Consider the following 21,159-nt stretch of genomic DNA (forward strand, 5'->3'; position numbering starts at 1 on the left):
TTGGCTAAAAAAGAACTAAATGGATTAATTAATTAATAATGAAGAAAGATAGGAAGTTCTATAAAACTAGAGGCCAAGAACTGCACATTATAGTTTTTCTTACCATATATTTTATTTCAGTAGTAGTTTAAAAGTTATTTTTTTCAATTTATATATAGCACATTTTTTTTGCAAACAGCTCTAAAGTTTTGGCAGATGTATAGATTAATGTAAAACCACCGTGATCAGGTTACAGAAAAGTTACACTACCCTCAGAAATTTCCTAATTCTGACCTTTCTTGTCAACTACTTGCCCCACTCTGACAACTACTGATGTATTCTGCATCCCTGTAGTTTTCCTCTTCCCATAATATCATGTAAATGGAATCATATAATATGTAACCTTTTGAGACTAGCTGATGTCACTCAACATAATGCCTTTGAAAGTCATCCATGTTGTTGCATGTATTGAAAGGTGCAAAACAGTAGTCTATTTAATAAAATATACCCCAACTTGTTCATCATTCATTCATTCCATTTTTAGGTTGTTTCCAGTTTGGGGTGATTACTAATAAATCTGCGACAGACATTTGTGTATAGGTTTTTGTGTGAATATAGCTTTCATTTCTTTAGGGTAAATATGCTGAATCCTAAGGTGTGTGTAACTTACAAGACTGTCAAATACTTTTCTACAGCAACTGTAGCATTTTGCATCCCCGCCAGCAGTGTATGACAGTTTCACTTGCTTCACATCCTTGTCAGCACTTAGCACTGCCAGCTTTGTTTATTGTAGCAATGCTAATAGGTATGTAATGATCTTACATTATGGCTTTAATTGGCATTTCCCTAATGTCTAATATTCTGGAGCGTCATTTCATGTGATAGTCATCATCTCTATATCTTCTTTGGTATAAGCAGTCTTTTAAAAATTTTCCCACTTTTAAAAAAATTGGGTTATTACTTATTGCTATATGTTTTGAAATTTCTTTATATGTTCTGGCTATGAGTACTTTGTCACATATATCATTTGCAAATATTTTTTCCCACTGTCTTTACTATGTCTTCAGAATAGCAAAAGTTTTTAATTCTGATGCAATCCAATTTACCAATTCTTTATTTTGTCAATTTTGCTCTTGGTGTCAATCCAGGGTCATAAAGGTTTTTTCTTATACTTTCTTCTAAAAGTTTTGCAATTTTATATTTTACATTTAGAATATGATCCATTTTAAATTAAATTTTGTATAAATAGTGAATCATAGCTTGACGTTCATTTTCTCCCCTATGATTGTCCATTTTTTCTGAGACCATTTGTTATAAAAAATATTCTTTCTCCTCTAAATATGTTGTATCCTGCAACCTTGCTCAATAAACTTATTTGTTCCAGGTGCTGCTCTGTTAAATTCCTTGTGATATTCTACATAGAAAGTCATGCCAGTGAGAATAGTAAGTTTTATTTTTTCCTTTGTGATCTACATCAATTACATTTCATTTTTCTACCTTTCTTGCACCGGCTCGGACTTTCAGCATGATGTTGAAGAGGTGCGGTAAGGTAAGAGTAAGTACCCCTGCCTTCTCCCTGCCCTTAGGGGTTAGCATTGAGTATCTCACCATTAAATATGATGCTAGTTATAAGTCTTCAGAAATGTCCTTCTATTTGTAGCATATTGAGAGTTCTGTGTTCTAGTTGTTATTCTGTAACTAGGGTGGCTGTTGTGAATCTGGGAAAATTTGCGGCTAAGCTGTCACATCAGAAAAAGAAAAGAAATGAAATATACTTCGTGCTTTTCTGTGATGATCATTTAGATAAGAATGTGTGGGTATGAGTGAGTGTGAGGAAGCAAAGGGAAGTGTCAGGCCTCTCGTTAGGTTACGCAAAGTACAACCCCGGACTAACGCCGGGATGACATGTGCACTTTCTAAATAGAGGTGGGTTAGATCCAATTGACTAGGTTGGGGAAGATTCTTTTAACTATTGGAAAACTGTTTTTAAAAACCTAGAACACGGAACAGAATGAATATATGCTATAGTTTAACCTCAGTATGGCACATGACATTTATCTCTGTTATATTTCTGTCTACTTTTTTCAATTCTTGATAACAAGCCAGAAAATCTTCTATGTGCTTTGCATTTTTAATCTCATAAAATTTCACAGCACTTCACAACATAGGTCTTATCCAAATTTGGACTGGTATTCTTAGACTTTCAGAAAATAAGTTTAAGCTTAATGTAAGAAATTACCTTAAAAAAAGAAGCAAAACAAGCAAACAACAACAAATAGAAGCTGTCCATCAATAGCCAGGGGCATGTCTTAAGCTTGACCTCATGGGATTGGAGAACACACAGCAGAGCTTTGGGGGGAAGGTATTACTATACTAAGTAGGAGACCAGACAGTCCTATAAAGTTTCCTCCAACTCTGAACTGTGACAACTACCAGAGGTCACATATATGGCTTTAAGAGGTTGACCTGGGAAGCAAAGCCAAGGCAGGGGTTGCCTGGAAAGCTGGCCTGTGGGTCATCTTCTGAGAGTTATTGCCTGCATTCCTCTGGCTGCCCTGCTATGTTCCTTCAAACCCCTATATCTAACTCTCTCCCTCTCCCCAGTTTTTTTAGCAGTAACAGTCAGATAATATAATTTTGAATCCAGGTTATGTCACCTTTATGATCAATGAATTTGAGTATGTGGCATTATCCATTGCATCCCTAAATCTTAAATAGTCCTTTTATTTAAAATTGCAAAAGAGAGAGAGAGAGAGAGACTCAGGTAGAGAACAGGCTGACAGCTGTTGGGCAGTGGGGGAGTACATGGGGGGCGTGGAGGGATAGAGCAAAGAAAAAAAAAGAAAGAACTCATGAACAGGAACAATGGTGGTGATTGCAGGGGGGGGACAGGGAGGAGATGGAAAAGGGCATAAGGGGTATAAATGGTGACGGAAGGAGACTTCACTTAGGGTGGTGAACACACAGTACAGTGTACAGATGACGTGTTGTGGAATTATGCACCTGAAACCTGTATAATTTTGCTAACCAGTGTCACCCCAATAAATTAAATACAAAGGAAAAAGAAAAAAGAAACAGAAATTGTTAAAGAGTCTGGGTCATTCTTCATCCTTGCCTGCTTCAGGGAAAGAAAGAAAAAAATAAAGTACTTGGCAGAATGCCATACATATACTAATGCTGATTGCTTTCTAACTCTTCAAAAATAAAAACAAAGCCAGTAAAATATATTACCCCAAATGCATGTTTCTGGCATGCATCTGTGTTTGGCCTCAAAAAACACATGTTTGGACAAAACACATGCAGTTTTACTTTATGTGTTTTGAATGATATTCTAGCACCACAGCCTGATCAAAACAGACTCTCCTCACATTTGTACAACATCTCATAATTTCTATACCATTCCCTTCCATTTGGCCAACCCACAGCCCTGTGCTGTGAGCAGGGCAAGGATGAGTAATCTCAGGTAACAGGAAGCCAGAGCACAGGGAGTTGAGAGGGGAGAGGGGTTTCGCCTGGTATCAGTGCTAATGGGTGGCAGGACCCCAACTCATCAGCAGGTGCCTGTTCAGCTCCATTCTTAGGTCAGTGCTATTTCCATAGATTGGTTGGCTCTATTTTTGACCTAGGATATGCTAATTCTATTTCATGTAGTTTACATATTTCATACATAAAATATGGAGAATATTTTATATATGAAAATATAAAATATTTCACATATTTACATATTTTTGTTTAAGCTGGTTTTATTTCTCTTGTATAGGAAGGAGCCCTATAATATGATCTACTCTGGGAAGAATAAAATGCTTAAAGTGGTGCAAAATGATACTTTATCAGTCCACTCCGGGTAAGATGCACGTAGATGCACAATGTACCAAGGGGTCACATGTTTGAAACCTTGGAGTTTCACTGCTTATTTGCAAGGACAATATAGGTCTTACACTCCACTGTTATATCCAGGGCCTAGAACAAAGCCTGGTACACAGTAGGCCATGCCTAAATATTTGTGGAATGAATAAATAAAAATTTTGCTAATAGCTGCCCAGTTACTTTTTGGAGTAAGCTTGACTATAGGACGGGTTTGTTTTTTAAGGCTGGCAACTCCTGCATTTTATCCAGTGAATGCAAAATACTATGATGAGCTATGGATACCCTATTCAGATTACACTGAGGATGCCAGAAAATTACTAACAGTAGCCTTAAAATTCATCGCATTAACTCACATCCCCTGAAAATTCATTCCTGAGAGTTTATTTCAATGGAATAAATATCTCCCTTAGGATGAGAGGCCTCTCCCCACCCTGGGAAATAAGGATAGATCTGGCAGCAACAGAGCTCAGGGCTTTTCATCTTCCCAAGCCCTTAAAATGCAAATTGGGGGAGGAGAGAGGGCTGCAGGCCAAGCTGCCTGGCCCTCGCCTGGAGGAGGCAGCACTCACATCCGTCAGTGGTCCGCACCTCCATGTGCACCAGGTCCGCCTCCTTATCCAATCCGGCCACCGACCTGGGGAAGGAAGGGAGATAGAAACTCAGTGACCACAGGATGGCACACAACACATGGGAGCACGAAGAGTGATTACTGGGAGAGTCATTTTCTCAAGAGGGTCTGTCCTGCACCATGGGGACCACAGAATAAGGCCGCTGGCAAGCCCAGCTGTATGGTTGTCTCTAGTAGCCAGCACCTATAATGGTCACCACACATCCTGGAGTGATGTCAGAGACTTGGTAACTCTGGAAAAAACATAAGAGTACAGAGTCTATAGCAATGCTGGTCTAAATTTCCATTCTTGACCCTTCTCTGCCACCTCGCATCTTCCGAGAGGCTGTCTCTCCCCGATGGTCTTCCACCTCCCCCTTCTTACCACACCTGATTGCGTCCCCCATCCTCCTCCTCTGCCCTCCCACTGAGCAAGTGCTATTCCCTACTCCATTCTGGCCCTGTGGGAGGGAGGTTGCCTCAGTCCTAGCTGTTTGCTGCCAGGCACTCCGGCCCTCCTGAGAGATCTGATCTACACTTCCTTCCTCCTGCCTTGCAAACAATAAATGTTTGGTGACAAGCATTCAAAATCTGGTCCGACAAGAACAAAATTCTCCTGATGACCAGAGTGGGAAACCCTAAAGGTCTATTGCCAGGAGCTAGAAGAAGGAAGGCTGAGAACCCCTACTAAGTAATCCTCCTGGGCCTCAGCCCTTCTGCACATAAAACCCAGTTAGCCGGCTGTCTCTCTCCTGAATGAGCTATCCCAGCCAGAGTAGAAGACCCAGAAAATCAGCTAAAAATAGACAAACAGACATTAAAACATTCATGCAGTAAGGAAATCACATAATCCAGTCTCTCTGGCAAGCTCTTACTCATAGTCTATTTACTCTTATTTTAAATATCATTCTAAGATTGGTTTTCTGGTTTTTCAGTCCTCAATAGGTAAGAAGCAGCAAGTTTAGGGAAAAAAAGGTAGAATTTAAAATGGTGAGAATGAACAGCTGATACCTAGAGAGCATAAGAAATAGAAAACCAATGGAAAACAGACCTAAGATTGCAAAATCCAATCTTCTGCACCATAAATCTCTACACTTCTCAATGGCCCAGAGGCCATTACTGTATTATAGCATCAGTATCTGACATCTGTGCTGAGGGGCTGAAGGCACAGAAAACAGGAAGTGGGATGCTAACGGTACCAGTATTTTCTGCTTAAGAGACTAGGGTTACAAATAATATATGTTAGAAAAAATACAATATTATAATTCTGTTAAAGTAAAATGATTATATCTTGAATGATAAAACTTCAGTTACTTAAAAAATTCATTGATATAAAAATTCAGTTTTCCAAAGAAGCTGAATAAATGAGGCCTTATTCTAATGCCTTATTTTTTCCCAATGATCATTAATAGACTTTTAATTTTTTCTCGCCTCATTTCAACCTAAGGATAAACACCTAAGATAAGGAAAGCAGGTATATACGATTGAATGAGAAGCTGAGGCCTAGAGAAATTGATGCTTATCCAAAGTGACACAGGGACTAGGCCAGAACAAGAGGGACTTAGTGACTTCTCAGTCAAGAGCTGTTCCTCTCCTTCTTGGCTCTTCCCCCTTTTGCTTGCAATGTCCTTCCTTTCTAACAATTTCCCTGCTCCCTTTCTCCTCCATCTACCTCTCCCCCATTCCTTCAAGATCAGGTGGCCTCACCCCTCCAGCAGCCCTTCCTTCCATCTCTCTTCTTACTGAAGAACCAAAGAGTAAATATATATATATATATATATAAAATTTACATATTATTTCTAATGCAGAAGGAAAAGTCATCAACAGTGCCTTTATTTGCTTATGCTGTATTCCTCATTTTAATTAAGTAACTATAGAACAGAATAATAGAACTAAAGTATATCAAGAGTAGGTATGAATCTATGAAAGCCCTTATGAATATTTAAAAATTCCTCAGTTGTGGATTCTTTTGTCATAAAGTTTTTAAAAACTGAACATGATCGGGGAAAACAAGTCTTTCCCAGCGGGTCTATGTTCCCTGGAGAAGGAAAGCAGGAGCAGCCCCCTTTATGCGAAGTCCTCATCTCATTTTGAACATACATACAGATAATAACTTATTAGTTTCCACATCTGTAAAATGGGAGTATCATGAGACCTACTTCATAATGCTACGGGATAAATGAGCTGAGTGGTAAATACTTACAATTGTGCCTGAAGCAGAAAACATTCTTTATATTTTGGTTATCATCATTTTTCATTTAAAGAATAAATAAATTCATCTGCTTTCCTGTCTACCTTCTTTCCTCCCTCATACCTCAGTTCTATATTTGTTGAATCTTAATAATTATGGCATTGTTCTAGGCACTGGATATAAAAAGTCCGGGCTACTGGGGGGTTCAGTTTAGGCACCTCCCTCCCTTTCTACACTGATTATATATCAAAAATCCAGAATTAATTCTTGATAAGGGCTTGTATAATGTCATGTTCTAACCAGTACAGAAATCAATATTCTGGATTGCAATTACTTTTTTTTTTTAACCTGTGGGATATAATTCTTAACCTTACAGACTTTTGCTGGATCTTTACATCAACATTTCCATCACAGTGCTTTGCACATAGTAGATTATCAACAAATATTTTTTTGAATAAATGATTATAACACTTTCATCCAATCAGCAAACTTTACAAGCTCCTATGTAAGCCTTGAGCTCATGCTTGGGGCTCAAAGACAAACCTTTCTTATGCCCAGAAGAAATTTCATTTTCCTACCTGCGTACCAGATAGTATTTATCATGTGAGCTGCTCAACTGGTGCTGAAAAGGGGGAAAAAATTGTAACAATTAACAAGCCCAACACTAGTGCATAAGGATCATGCAAGAGGGACTTCTGGGCAAGATGGCGGCATAGGTGAACATGGCTCACCTCCTTGAACAACCACACCAAAATTACAACTAAAATGTAGAACAACCGTTACAAGGAGCCATCAGAAATTGAGACAAATGGATGTCTGACAACTATGGAATTAAAGAAATTACATTGATCCAGACTGGTAGGAGGGACAGAGATGCGGAATGGGCTAGTCCCACATCCACGTGTGATGGATGAAAATTTGGAAGGGATATCTCAGAAGAAAAGAGACCCAGCCCCATTCCAAGCACCCCATGCCAGAGTTCCAGTATCAGGAAGGTAAGTCCCCGTAATTTCTGGCTGCAACCATTGAGGTTTGAGTCAGTGAAAGAAACTTCTGGAGTCCCAAGTAGTTCCCCTTAAAAAACCCATACATGGACTTACTCAGACTCACTCCTTCTGAGCTCCAGCACTGGGGTAAAAGCTTGAAAGGCACCAGTGGCTTACAGGGAGGAACTGAAGTGTCTGGCATCAAGGCAGGAACCGGGTGACAGCTTTCTCCCAGATATAAAGATAGACAGAGGCCATTTTCCCTTTTCTGAGCCCTCATCCCACAGAGTCACAGAGCCAGCAGGTGGGTGCCATATGTGAGACTTCATCAACCTAACACTGTTTGCCCCACCCTGAAAATCCCCTGAGACTCCATCCACCCAACTTATGAACTCATCCAAACTGTTAACTGACTTTTCCATATGAATAGCTAGTCTTGGCATATGCTTCACAACTTCCTAAATCCTATCAGATAAGCAATAGTCAGCCTCAGTAAGGCCTCAGGCCCCATACCTCTTGCTAAGTGGCTACAGGCCTGGTACTAGCAGCAGCCAGCCTAGATTCACAGCTTGGCTTTGCCTAGGAATCTGCAAGCCCAACACAAGTAGCAGCCACCTAAGATCGCTTTATAGCTCAGACAGGGTGTCCCTGGGCAGAACTCAGGTGGGGGCTGACCTTGACCTATGCCACCTGGGAAACCCCAGAACCTGTGCATCCAGCGAACAGCTACAGACCATGTCAGAGCACCACCACCCTGCCTCCAAACTGCTAATTCTCCATAGAGAGCAGAGGTTGATGGTCAGTGGTCACACCCATTCCTTGCAGCTGACTGGCCTGGGTAAATCCCTCCTATTGACCTGCCAACAGCAATCAAGGCTCAACTACAAGAGGAGGGTGTACTCAGCCCACACAAAGGGTGCACCTTGAGTACCCAGCATGGGTCATAGGGGAAGCTGTACCACCAAACCCTATAGGACACCTACTACATTAAGCCACACTACAAAGACATGAAGTCAAAGCAGCTCTACCTAATACATACAAACAAACACAAAAGGCTGCCAAAATGAACAGACCAAGAAGCAAAGAACAGATCAAAGCTCCAGAAAATGAACTAAACAAAATGTAAATAAGCAATCTATCAGATGCAGAGTTCAAAACACTGGTTATAAGAATGCTCAAGGAACTTAATAAGGACCTCAACAACATAAAAAATATCCCATCAGAAATGAGGGATACACTAATTGAGATAAAGAACAATTTATAGGGAAATTAAAGAACAACAGTGGACTGGATGAAGCTGAGAATCAAATCAATGATTTTGAACACAAGGAAGTAAAAAACAACCAATCAGAAAAACAAGAAGAAAAAAGAATTTTAAAAAAAGGAGTATAGTGTAAGCAGCTTCTGGGACAACTTCAGGCATTCCAACATTCACATCGTAGGGGTACTAGAAGGAGAAGAGAAATAGCAAGAAATTGGAAATCTATCTGAAAAAATAATGAAAAAGTTTACCTAACTTGGTGAAGGAAATAGACATGCAAGTCCAAGAAGCACAGAGAGTCCCAAACAAGATGGATACAAAGAGGCCCATTCCAAAACACACCATAATTAAAATGCCAAAAGTTAAAGATAAAGAGAGAACCTTAAAAGCAGCAAGTGAAAATCAGTTAGTTAACTACAGAAGAATTTCCATAAGACTGTCAGCTGATTTCTCAAAAGAAACTTCACAGGCTAGAAGAGATTGGCAAGAAGTACTTGAAGTCACGAAAAGCAGGGACCTACAGCTAAGATTGCTCTACCCAGCAAAGATATCATTTAGAATCGAAGGGCAGATAAAGAGTTTCTAAGACAGAAAAATGAAAGGAGTTCATCATCACCAAATCATTATTATATGAAATGTTAAAAGGACTTATTTAAGAAATAGAAGATCAAAACTATGAACAATAATGGCAATAAATACATATCTATCAAGAATTGAATCTAAAAAATGAACTAAGCAAACAAGAACAGAGACAGCATCATGGATGTGGAGAACATTTTGATTATTGCCAGATGGGAGGGGGTGGGGGTGGATGAAGAGGTGAGGGGATTAAGAAGTACAAATAGGTAGTTACAGAATAGCCATGGGGATGTAAAGTACAGTATAGGAAATGGAGTAGCCAAAGAACTTGTACATATGACTCATGAACATGAACAAAGGTGTGGAAATTGCTTGAGGGAGTCGAGGGTGCTGGGGGGAGGGAAGCAAAGGGGGGAAAATTGGGACACCTGTAATAGCATAAAGTCAATAAAATATTATTTTAAAAAATAAAGAAAATGAAAAAGCAAACAAAAAAAAGGATCGTGTAAAACTGAGAGGTAGAATAGCCATTTTTCTCCAAAATTAGAGCCCTTCTGCCTTCTGTGTGAGGACCAAGGACACAGAGAACAACAGGAAATAAGCAGCCAGAGCCAAACCTCCAGGGAAGACACGGAAACCAGCTCCTAGAATACACTGTGAGCATACACTCACAGGTGTTGCTGAGGGAAGTGCAGATGTTACTGATGGAAGTACCTGAAAAAGGTCAAGTGGCTTTCAAGATTTTTTTAGCAACTAAATGCTGTTCACAGTACCCAAGTCTTAATATAAATTAACTTACCCAAGCAACCTATCAAGAACCCTAAATGGCTCACTCACATGCAACAGTTCCTGAAGAGCTGGGTGCAGCAACCTTGGAAACACCCTGATCTTGCTCAGCCTCTTCATTTCATAGGTCAGAAAACTGAGCCTCACATAATTGTGCAAAGACACACAGCTAGGCTATGCTGTGTGGCCCCAGAATCCAATCTGAAACCGTAGCCCAGACTCTTCCGGACACACTGCCACAAGGAAGAGGCGGGGCTAAGCTGTGTATTTTCTCTCCTTGTGGATGTGAATCCCAGAGCAAAACCCTCCCCAACAATAAGAAAGCTGGATGTTAAGGTAAGCATAAAGCAGTACTGAGGGTAAGACATTGATAAGATCAAAGTACAAATGCTTTATGAACTGATTAGCTAGACACTTCAATTATAAAATAACCTTACCTCAATATATTTCTCCAATTCACACACAAATATTCTCCCCATTTGTGATTTTGCTCAGGCTGCCTCTCCACCTGGAATACTTCTGTTCTACTCTGTATATGCTTTGGTTATGTCTCCACTCAATACCTACTTTCCATGAAAGCTCCTGACCCTGGCTGACAACTATAATCCCTTGGGAAACTTTATAAAGACATTGAATACCAATGCACAGGCCCTACTCACAGGAATCCTGGCTTCATCCTCCAGGAGTAACAGTCCCTTCACATTTTAGTAGCATCTGAAGAATCTCCTTGTTAAAACACTGATGCAGAGCTCCACCCTCAAAGTTTCTGACTGGGGGGTGTCTGGGACAGGGCCCAAGACTTTGCAATCTTAGCAAATGCACAGATGTTATGATAACGGTAGTCAGGGATCACATTCTGAGAACCTCTAGCTTGCAGTATAGTAAAAGCTATTCAGGAATCAATAGCTTTTAGATGCTCCTGGGTGATAAGAATGTGTGGTCAGAGTTTAAAGTCACTCGTTACAACTCGGAACACAGCCTCAGTAAGCTCTAACTGAAATAGCCTCTCCTTTGCATGTATTTGCCAGGTAGTTAAGAGCATAAATTCTGGAATCAGACTCTCTGAGTTAGAGTCTTGGGTACATCAATTACCAACTGTGGGATCACAGGTGATTTAGTTAACCTCTCTATGCTTCAATTTGCTCATCGGCACAACAGGGAGATAATAAAAGCACCCTCCTTATTGTTTTTATGAAAACTAAATGAACTATATAAATGCATGCAAAACATTTTGAAGACAGAGAGGCATGTATTAACACTTGACACTATGTCACGCTTACTGTTATAGGGCTCACATTATCTAAAGTGCAACTGTATTTATTGAGCACCTAATGTACCAAAATGTTTGCTATCAATTTAATATGTTATATCACTTAATCCTTAAACCAACTTTTGAGATAGGCAGTATCATTTTTTTCAGAAGAAGAAATGGCCATTTTGAGATGTCAAATTACCTAACGAGAGTAAGAAAGAGATAGAGCCTGGATTCAAATACAGTCTTACGCCACCTTCAGTTATCTGTGTACCTGAAATGTTTCTCCTTCTTGATTGGACGATTCTTAAAGACAGTCCCTAGATCTGATTAAATTGTGTTTTGCACCAGTGCCTAGCACTGTGCCTTGCTCTGCATTTATTAAATATCTGTTGAGTAGATGAATAAATATACAAGTGAGAACAATAATAACCCCAGCAGTATGTTTAAGATAAATGTTGAAAAAGGCACCATAATATGGTGAAACAGATTTCATACATCTAATTAATCTCTAGGCAATTAAGTGAATAAAGTCTTCATTTTATGTTATTATGCTGCTATTTTCACCATTTATCCTCAAAGCAATATTGGTTCCATCAAACACACAGTCAACTGCGATTTGCTTGACAAACATGATCATTGTGTGAACATGCTAAGGCAGCAAAACCTCAGGGATCGCATCCAGTGCAAATGAACCTGGCTCCTCTAGCGGGCACCTTGGGAGTTTTCTTCTCAAATCACAAACAATCCAGCCTCCATCAACTGCTGGCTCCCCTAGACCCACAGACCTCTAGGTGCAGACCCCTATGCCCACATCGGTACTATATCACCCTGTCACTTGTCTATAGCTGATTAAACCAGGGCTAGAACCCCAACCCAAGCTGGGTCAAAAATATCTGTTTCTCCGACTTTAGGATTTGGTTTGAGAAACCGTAGCATGAGACTTGGAGCAATTTGTCTTGGATACTTTTACCTGCTCTGCCAGAAAGAAGGGAGAAGCCGAGATAAGAGACAGGCAGAAAATATTCTGTGAGATTCTGAGGTCTATGCATTTCTTCTCTTGAATCCCAATTATTCTCTCTCTCTGTGTCTTTAATTAAGCTAGATCAAGTTATCTACTGTTCTTTGCAACTAGAGAGTCATTACCAGCACCTTCCCCCCAAAATTGCTCAGCACGTGCAGAGCCTCCTCATGACTCCTGGCTCCTGTCTCTGCAGCGTTCCGATTCTCCCAGCAAATTAAAAGGGCCGCTGCCTGGTAGATCATTATCTTTCAAACAATGGGCTGTGTAAGTCCTGAAATATACTTAGTGGATCAATCCCAATTTTTTTAATAAAATGGAATGAAATAGAAAACATTAGAGAGCATCTCATGTGAAGGACCATTTTTATGTAACTTTGTTTAAGATCTATAAATAGACATTGGATTATACTGAGTCATTATTTCCTATCAGGGAAGCAGTATAAAAAAAAAAGAAAAGAAAGAAACTATATAATCTAATTTCATATAATGTCTTTCTAAGATCTCAGTGGTTGGAACCATACACAGTAGTTAGCTGAAATATTTTCAGGACAAGGCATAGACATTTCAAGAGGTCACTCCCAACAAACAAGGAGATTCATGTCAACTGAAGAATCTCTGGGAACCATAGCCAACACCATGATACATGCTGGCAGTAGGGATTTGAAGCTGGTCTTTGGAGTCTCATGGTTATGTTAGTGTAGTAACAATCCATGAGGCTTTACCTAAATCTAACTGAGTAACTGCTCTACTAGGAACACGGCCAGTAATCCCTCGACAAGTATTTACTGAATACCCACTATGTGTGAGTACTTGGGAAGTTGTAATACGGCCTCCCACATGGCCTACTTTTGCTATGTATGTGTAGACTACAGCCCGGCATAGCTCTAATAAACAGTTATACGTTTCCAAACAAGACTCTGTTACATGACGGAGCCTAAAAAAGACAACTGTTGCTCACAGAAGTCCTCTTGATGCCAATAAATAGAACTAGCGCATTGCAGCATTGGCAGAATGTTGCAGAGAATGGGCAGTCTTTGTTCCTAGACACTTGATTTTGGAATTGTCACTCTCCGATTCCACTACCAACCTCTGAGTGTATACTATTCCTTTAATAGGTATTTATGGGGTGATACCTAAAGCTTGCAGGTGTGTTGAAAAGTACAGTGGGTCAGGAAGGGTTTCATAGAGGCGGGAAGACAGACTAGGCTTGAAGAATGTGTGGGATTAGACAGCCAAGGAAAAGAGAGGAGTGAGATGATGCAAGGCACGTAGGTGCGAATGGGCATGCTGGAGGGGCAGACTGTTGGGCAGAAGTCACGAGAGGTCACTCTAGAGACAGCATAAGAAAGACTCTTAAGGCAAAGGCCAGCATTCCAGGAATTATGGACTGTTTCCTGCAAACTAAAGTCTACACTATTCCCTTCATTTTGGTTGTGCCATTGGACAACTCATTCTGTTTCTGAAGGTGTATGCAATCTATTTCTTTAGAAATGAATTTGTGTAAATGTAATTTTTGTCAACTGGTTTCTTTTTGAAAAGTCTAGGCTTTTTAAAGTATTCTTTTATTTTTTGTTAAGTTTATAGGGCATACTTAAAATATTAAAACTTGGAGCACATGTGACCACAAATAGAAGTTTTTTGTAGAGATCTTCTGATGTCATCATTCACTGAGGGCCAGAGTCATCACCCAAGGCCACTTAGGTGGAATGCAAGCCAAAGAACAAGACATACAGACTCAGAACCAAAGCAGTGTCCACTGACATGGCCCAAACTCCTCACACTCTGCGTTGTGAGAAGAGCAGAGGGAGGCATTTTGATTGGCAAGGATTTTCATGAAATCTTAGGTTGAGAAGGGGTACCTTTCTATCATCCCCATCATCATATCACAACGTCTCTTCTGGGCAGAGTACCACACTATCTAAATACTTCATTCCACTTACTCACATGCAGGTACTGAGCATCTGTTATGAATCTGACACCAAGGAGATGATACAGGAGGGAAGATGCCGAGATGTGTAAGGTAAGGTTCTAGCTCTAGAAGCTCAGACTGATCTGGGAAACAGAATTAGGCAGATATTTGTAAGAAAGGGTGGCACAGACTGCTGCTGGAGTTCATAAAGTCCTGGGTCCTTAAAAGTGAATTGAAGAGAGAGGTACCAATAGATGAGGCCTAAGTCAATCCTACTGGCCCACCAGTGTGGCCCTGTGGCTCCCAAAGCAAATATTTTCCAAGAGCTTCTTGTGTGTCCAACATGGAGACTGGCAATACAATGAGGGTCAGGGGACCAGAGGCAGAGGAGGAGTTGGTAAAGTCAGGTAGGATATAATATAAGAGGGAAACAGGCTCGTAAAGGTATAGGGACCTATCTCCTGAGTGTACACTACTCCAGTTAAACAGGCACGTGTAGAAATGAACAAAATCTTCATTGGCCCAATTTCCCGAGCTAGAGTTTGGGAAGACATTTAGTGCTTTTTGGGGATCCCCTGATCACACTGGGTATTATTTCTAACTCAGTAATACAGTAAGACAGACTGTATATAATGTGTTTTTAGGACAACAACTTGTCTCCTCTACAGTCCAGTGGTTAAGAGAGGAGCTTTGAAGTTATATGTTCTAGATCCTGGCTCTACATCTATTAATTGTGTGGCCTTAGGCAAGTTAATTAACCTCTCTAAATCTCTAATTCTCCATAATAATCACAGCAGCATCATTTGGTCTTGATGAGGATGAAATGAAATGACACATGACTGCAATTAACAATGGGCACACAATGTCCAGGCATCCTATGGAGCAAATCCAGACGGATACACACACACAAATGCTCAGACACATGGACAAACATGCACACTCATTCCGTCACCTACTGATTATGTAGAAAGTGTCTAAGAAAAACTTGTATTAGAATGTAGTAGAAAGAGCAGTGGGCTGAATTGAGGGCAAAGACCTGTTTTGGTCATAGCCTCTTCACTGACCAGCACTGTGTCTTAGAATACAGGACTAAACCCCTGAGGGCACAGGTTCTTCCTCTGAAAATGGAAGGGGGCACCAGGGCAGTGGGGTAGGAGGCTCCCAGGGATCCCCTCTGTCTCTGGTCTGTGACGTTGGGAAACTCCACAGCTGAGGATGATGGAGACATGTGAGCTCTTCCTTTGTACTGGCAGCTCTTACACCCCTGCTTGTCAGGTTCCTCCTTGCTCCACGTCTCTGAACATCTCTAACCGTCTCCAGCTGCCAGAACCTGTCTGCACCTGCACCTCCTTGGGGGCCACAGAGCAAGCAGGGCATGGACAGATGGAGGAGCTGCTGAAGATCAAGGGGCAGGTGGCCCCTGCACTTGACAGTTTACAGAGCGCTTTCATATCATTGTCTAATTGTACTGCACAGATCTTGGGAGGTAGATATCACTGTTCCCATTCTGTGGATGACCAACTCAGGAAGCAGAGGTCACTTAAGATCGTGGAACAGAGCTGGGGCTCCCACCAGACTCTGAGACAAGATTATGTGGTATCCCGACTGGAAGTGCTGGAGGAATTCAGAGAGTTAATTAAAAAAAGGCAAAGGGCATTAAGAAGACAGCTTGGGAGGGTGTTTTGTGGAAGTTTTAAAGAAGGAAGAGAAAGGGTCCAGGTGTATTTATAGACTAATAATGTGCAAAAGGGGGAAAATGCGCTGCCTCCGGCAATTCTCATCAAGTTAATAGATGTTGCCAATTACTGTGGTAACATTTTAATTGTATCTTAGCTCTGAAGAGAATAAAAACGAAATTTCCTAGTCTTTGCCTCAGAACTGATAGGGACGGGTGTTCTGGGATATTATGCCAGCGCGGGCATAGCTGCCCAGGGTCCATGCAGACAGCCCATGCCACAGGAGAGCATTACTCACAGCTGTTCCAAACCAATCTGGGGTGGAAAGGAGTTGCTCAGGAAAGGGCATCTGCTTTATGAGTTTATGTGGAAGACAACAGGCAGAAGTGTGCGAGAGAAGAGGTGATGACCATGTGGAGGCCCCATAAAGAAGATGGTCCCCAAAGCTAGTGCATACCTAGTATTCGTGTGCTTTCTGATGGTAGGTCGGTCCCTGTGCTATAGAGCTTTGTGGGTGTGACCTTATTTAATACTCATAACAATTCATGCAATGATTAGAATAGTACCTGTCTCCCCTCTAGGTTGTAAGTTTCTTGAAGGGAGGGGCCCTTTCCTGCCTCACCCACCACAGTAACTGCACTTCTTAACACTCAATTACACTGTTGAACACAGGATCCAAACTCCTATGAGGGAGGTACAGTTTTTGTCCCGTTTCACTAACAAGGAATGGTAGGCTCGGAGGAGCTAAGAGGTTTGTTGAAGCCACCGCAGATACACAAATGACAGCTTTCAGATTCAAACCCTGGTCAGGCGGACTCACCTTGGAGCACGTCCAGTGAGGCACCATGGAAGCTGCCTTTCTTGACTGGAAAAAAAGGGAGGAACTGAGAAAATGGCCACCACGTGTTCACCTGCCGCTGTGTGTCAGACCCCTCATTTCTTTATGTCATTTAACCTTAAAAAGAAACCTACAAATCATGTAGTAACCAGAAATTGAAAATGCAGAAATGGAGGCCCTGAGAATTGGAGGAACTTGCTCAATATTCCTCAGATACAAAGGAGAATATGGAGAATTCAAATGATTCTGTAACCTCAACAGGACTTCCCTAAACTTCATGGTTCCCAGAGAGTGACATCACACAGTTCAAATTATGTCCTGCTGATGGACACTTAGGCTGCTTCCTTCTATTAGTGACTGCAAATAACACAGCAATGAACATGGGGGTACTTATGTTCTTTTGAAGTAGTGTTTGGGGTTCCTTCAGATATATTCTCAGAATTGGGATCACTGGGTTAAAAGGCAGATCCCTTTTTAAGTGTCCAGCAGTAGACGAGTGGATAAAAAAACTACAGGAAATTTATACAATACTATTCAGCCATAAAAAAAAGAAGAAAATGTTACCCTTTGCGACAGCATGGATGGACCCAGGGAATATTATGCTATGTGAAATAAGCCAGTCAGAGAAAGATAAATACCATATGATTTCACTCATATGTGGAATCTAATGAACAAACTGACCTAACAGGCAAAATGGAGACAGACTCATAGATGGAGAGACACCTCTAGGGTTGGGGGCTAGGGGATCGAGAGACTGAGCAAAAAGGTAAAAGGACTCATGGGCATGGACAACAGTGTGGTTATGGCCGGGTGGGTATAAGAGGATCAGATGGTAATGGGAAAATAAACTAAAATATTTTAAAATGCTATAAAACACACAGATAATCCATATTTTAAAAGTGATGCCCTGAAAACACAGAGTATTGAGGAGAATAAAATAAAAGCGCATGGTTTCTTCTTCAAACAATTCCTTTAGGGACAACTTGGGGACAAATCGTGATACAGATAATTCTTCTCTGATGATCACCCCACCCCTGATGCCACCACCCCTTTCGATGTTTTTCTCTCTCATTTTTATGTCCCATGGCCTCATGCTTCTCACCCTCTGGCTCAAGGACCAACATAGTTTCCCACTTGGGCCTGTCCTTATAATATTTTGGGCTCAACCACCAGCAGCCCATGAATATGCTCAGGCCCTCGGCCAACATCAGCCAAAGGAAGCTAATTTAATCAACGTGGAAATCTCCTTTGACGACAAGCAAGGACATCTTGGGAGTGACAGCAGGGCAAACCACCTTAACCAGTTACACAGCAGGTCCTCAAATAGCATTGTTTCATTCAACGCTATCATGCTGATTAGATGCCATAGGACCATCACTCCTGTTTATACCAATTAGCCTATGGTAAAATTTGTTTTGTTGTCTGTCAGTTTGCTAAAAGTCACAGAACCAATGGACAACATTAAGTGAAGACTTAACTATGCATGCACCAGTCACTGAGCAGAAGATATGTGAATTAAATACCCCCTTTGCCTAGGTCTGGGAGGGATTATAGTCTAAGAGCACACAGATATGCCAACACCCCCAAAATTTCTGTGGCTGGGAGCTAGCTGCACAGGGAGCTCATGGCACAGCACAAACTTGCCAAGTCAGAAAAAGAAACCTGGCTGATGGGAGGATCAGACGTCTTCAATTCAAAGGTAGCACTGGTTGTTTCTCCACTCTTCCTGCTGCTCACTCCAGTCGTGTTCAGTACATTTTACTATGAGGCAGTGACAGAGTACAGTGAGCTAAAACATGCACTTTGCAACTCAGAGAGACCTTGGTTCAAATCTCAGCCCCACCACCCATGAGTTTTATAACCTTGACAGGCACCTGACTGCTCTGAGACTCAGGATTTTCATCTCCCAACAGGAAATAAGAAAGGGGAGGGGACAGTGGGGAGAAGGGTTTTCAGGAACTACTATAAAGGACACATGGACAAAACCAACAGGGAGGGTGGAAGCAAGGGAGGGAGGTGGGTTTGGCTGGGGAGAAGAACCCCAGGTGGGGAGGTGGGTTTTGGCTGGGGAGTGGTGAGGAGAAAATGCAGACAACTGTAATTGAACAACAATGAAGTAATTTAAAAAGTCAAATTAAAAAAAAAGAACATACTTTCCTCAAAGGGTTGTTGTGTTAAACTTAAGTGTTACTGTGAGAATTAAACCAGACAGTAGAATGGCACTCCTAATATAGGCTAAGGAATACTCAACACATGAGCTATTAGTGTTTCTGATCTTCCCAACAGACCAGTTTTTGACCCTAAGCTCCCACTGTTGTCCTAAGCCCCCATTCCCACATTTTACTTGCACAGATACAGCTGTAGGCACAACTCCAGGCTAAGAGGAGAAAGAGACAAAATTACCAGATTCTATCTACAGGTAAAGATCCTTAATCTACCTACCCAAAAATATTCCTCCTGAACTCAGCAAATTCCAGAGGCAACTTGTGAAAAATCCCAGGCCCCAGAAAACCGAGTCCAAGAGGAGGCACACATCCTTGATACAGGGCAGCAGCGTCCTTTGAGATATCACTCACACCTGCATCCACCAGCCCCAAAAAAGGGCTGCCCAGGGGAAGAGCAAGAAGTCAGACCGTCTGGGACAATTAAAGTGAAACTGAACAAGACACTCTGGATCCTCTCCTGGGAATCATTCCGCCTAGTCCAGGGTTGGGGCAACAAGACTTAATAGGCCCTTTTTCATGTTTAATTTCTCTGATTCATAAAGTTTTCAAGATCAATTGCGAAGAGAGCTAATGTGAGGAGATGAGGCAGCAATGTCCTCTGGGCCAGCATCAGCTAATTTCTTAGCTTCTAACTAGAATCCACAGGGACCCACTAGCACGAAGCCTGAGAATTCACCTTGCTCAACACCTCTGCCATCTGCAAACTCCCTCTAAATAATGATTTGAATTACAACCCAGCAATAACAGCATATCAGCCTCAAGCCAGACAGTACTTCCTAGGAATCGAAGAAAGATCTTGCTTAATACACTTACACTTCTGCCCAGGGTAGGGCTCATGGGTTCAGAGCCTGTTCCTCTGCCTTCACACCCAGGGTCCCAGGGACCTGGCATCTTCAAAGGTTATCTAAAGCAATGCAAGTCAACATGCTCTCTAACTGTATGGGTTTAAATTCCACTTCTACCTTTTTCTAAGCCTTGGTTTCCTCATCTGCAAATGGGAGTAACAAGAGATTTGTGGGCATAGAACTAAACAATGCCAGTAACGTGCTTAACAAGGCACTTGCGCTTAGTAAATGCCAGCTGTCACTCACTGTCCATTATGCTTAGGCCCCTTGATGCCAGCACACTGTATTAATTCATGATTAAGTCAAAATGGCCCAACACTACAGAACCCTTGTGTGTTTCACAGGAAAAGCTGTACTTGGGCTTCATTTTAGCTGCTGCATTCCCTGAAAGAAGTGACAGCCTTCTCATTTACTTTACTATTTCCCCTCTCTCCTTTGTTCCTGTAGTAAGTTAAACTCTCCCCACGGGAAGCCACAGACAGGAATAATGATGTCTAATTGACAGTTTGTACCAAAAGATGCCCAGAAACAGCATGGAAGAAAAGTTGCCTCCTATCCAGGAGACCTACATTGTTGAAAGGGAAGCACCACCCAGAGGGGAATAGCTTGTACCAATTGTCCTAGAGACGAGACATCCTCCAGGACCCTTCCATTTCCCTACCAGGCCTCTGCTTCTCTCTCCCCATCATTTTCAGCTTATTTTCCTTAATGATGGCAGAATTTAACAACTTTTTCTGCACAACTGGCTCTGGGGGATTCTAGAAAGTCTGGGAAGGAAGTTTCAATTTGTTCACTTGCTGAGAATGAATTCTGCCTCATATAACTCCTGACAAATTGCCATTTTTAAAGGGTTTGTTAATTTCCAATGAGCAAATGGCACATCAGATATCTTATTTATTCAACAGATGCTCCTGAGCAAAACAAATGGTTCTTGTTTAACAAACACGGAAACATCTTGTCAGCTTTACAGAGATCATCCTATTTAACTATCAAGGGAGGGTCTTGTGATTTGTGAAGAAAACATGAGCTGCCTTCCTCCAGTGTAGGGTTCTCAAAAGGGCCGGGGATGGTCGTGTCATTGAAAGAGATGATATGAAGCTCCTTCATCACTGCCCAAGAAGACAAAGGACTTTGA

At 41.4% G+C, this 21,159-nt stretch overlaps 1 protein-coding gene across 1 annotated transcript in view; it reads right to left on the reverse strand.

Annotated features, from left to right (window-relative positions):
- The window catches only part of SORCS3 (sortilin related VPS10 domain containing receptor 3), a 545,108-nt gene that overhangs the window by 148,890 nt on the left and 375,059 nt on the right, over nucleotides 1-21,159 (reverse strand). The window contains exon 6 of the mRNA XM_024555801.3: nucleotides 4,416-4,480. Coding sequence (XP_024411569.3) covers nucleotides 4,416-4,480 — 65 coding nt within the window. The remainder of the gene's footprint in view (nucleotides 1-4,415; nucleotides 4,481-21,159) is intronic.

The sequence above is a fragment of the Desmodus rotundus genome, chromosome 4 (genome assembly GCF_022682495.2).
Source record: "Desmodus rotundus isolate HL8 chromosome 4, HLdesRot8A.1, whole genome shotgun sequence".
NCBI lineage: Eukaryota > Metazoa > Chordata > Mammalia > Chiroptera > Phyllostomidae > Desmodus > Desmodus rotundus.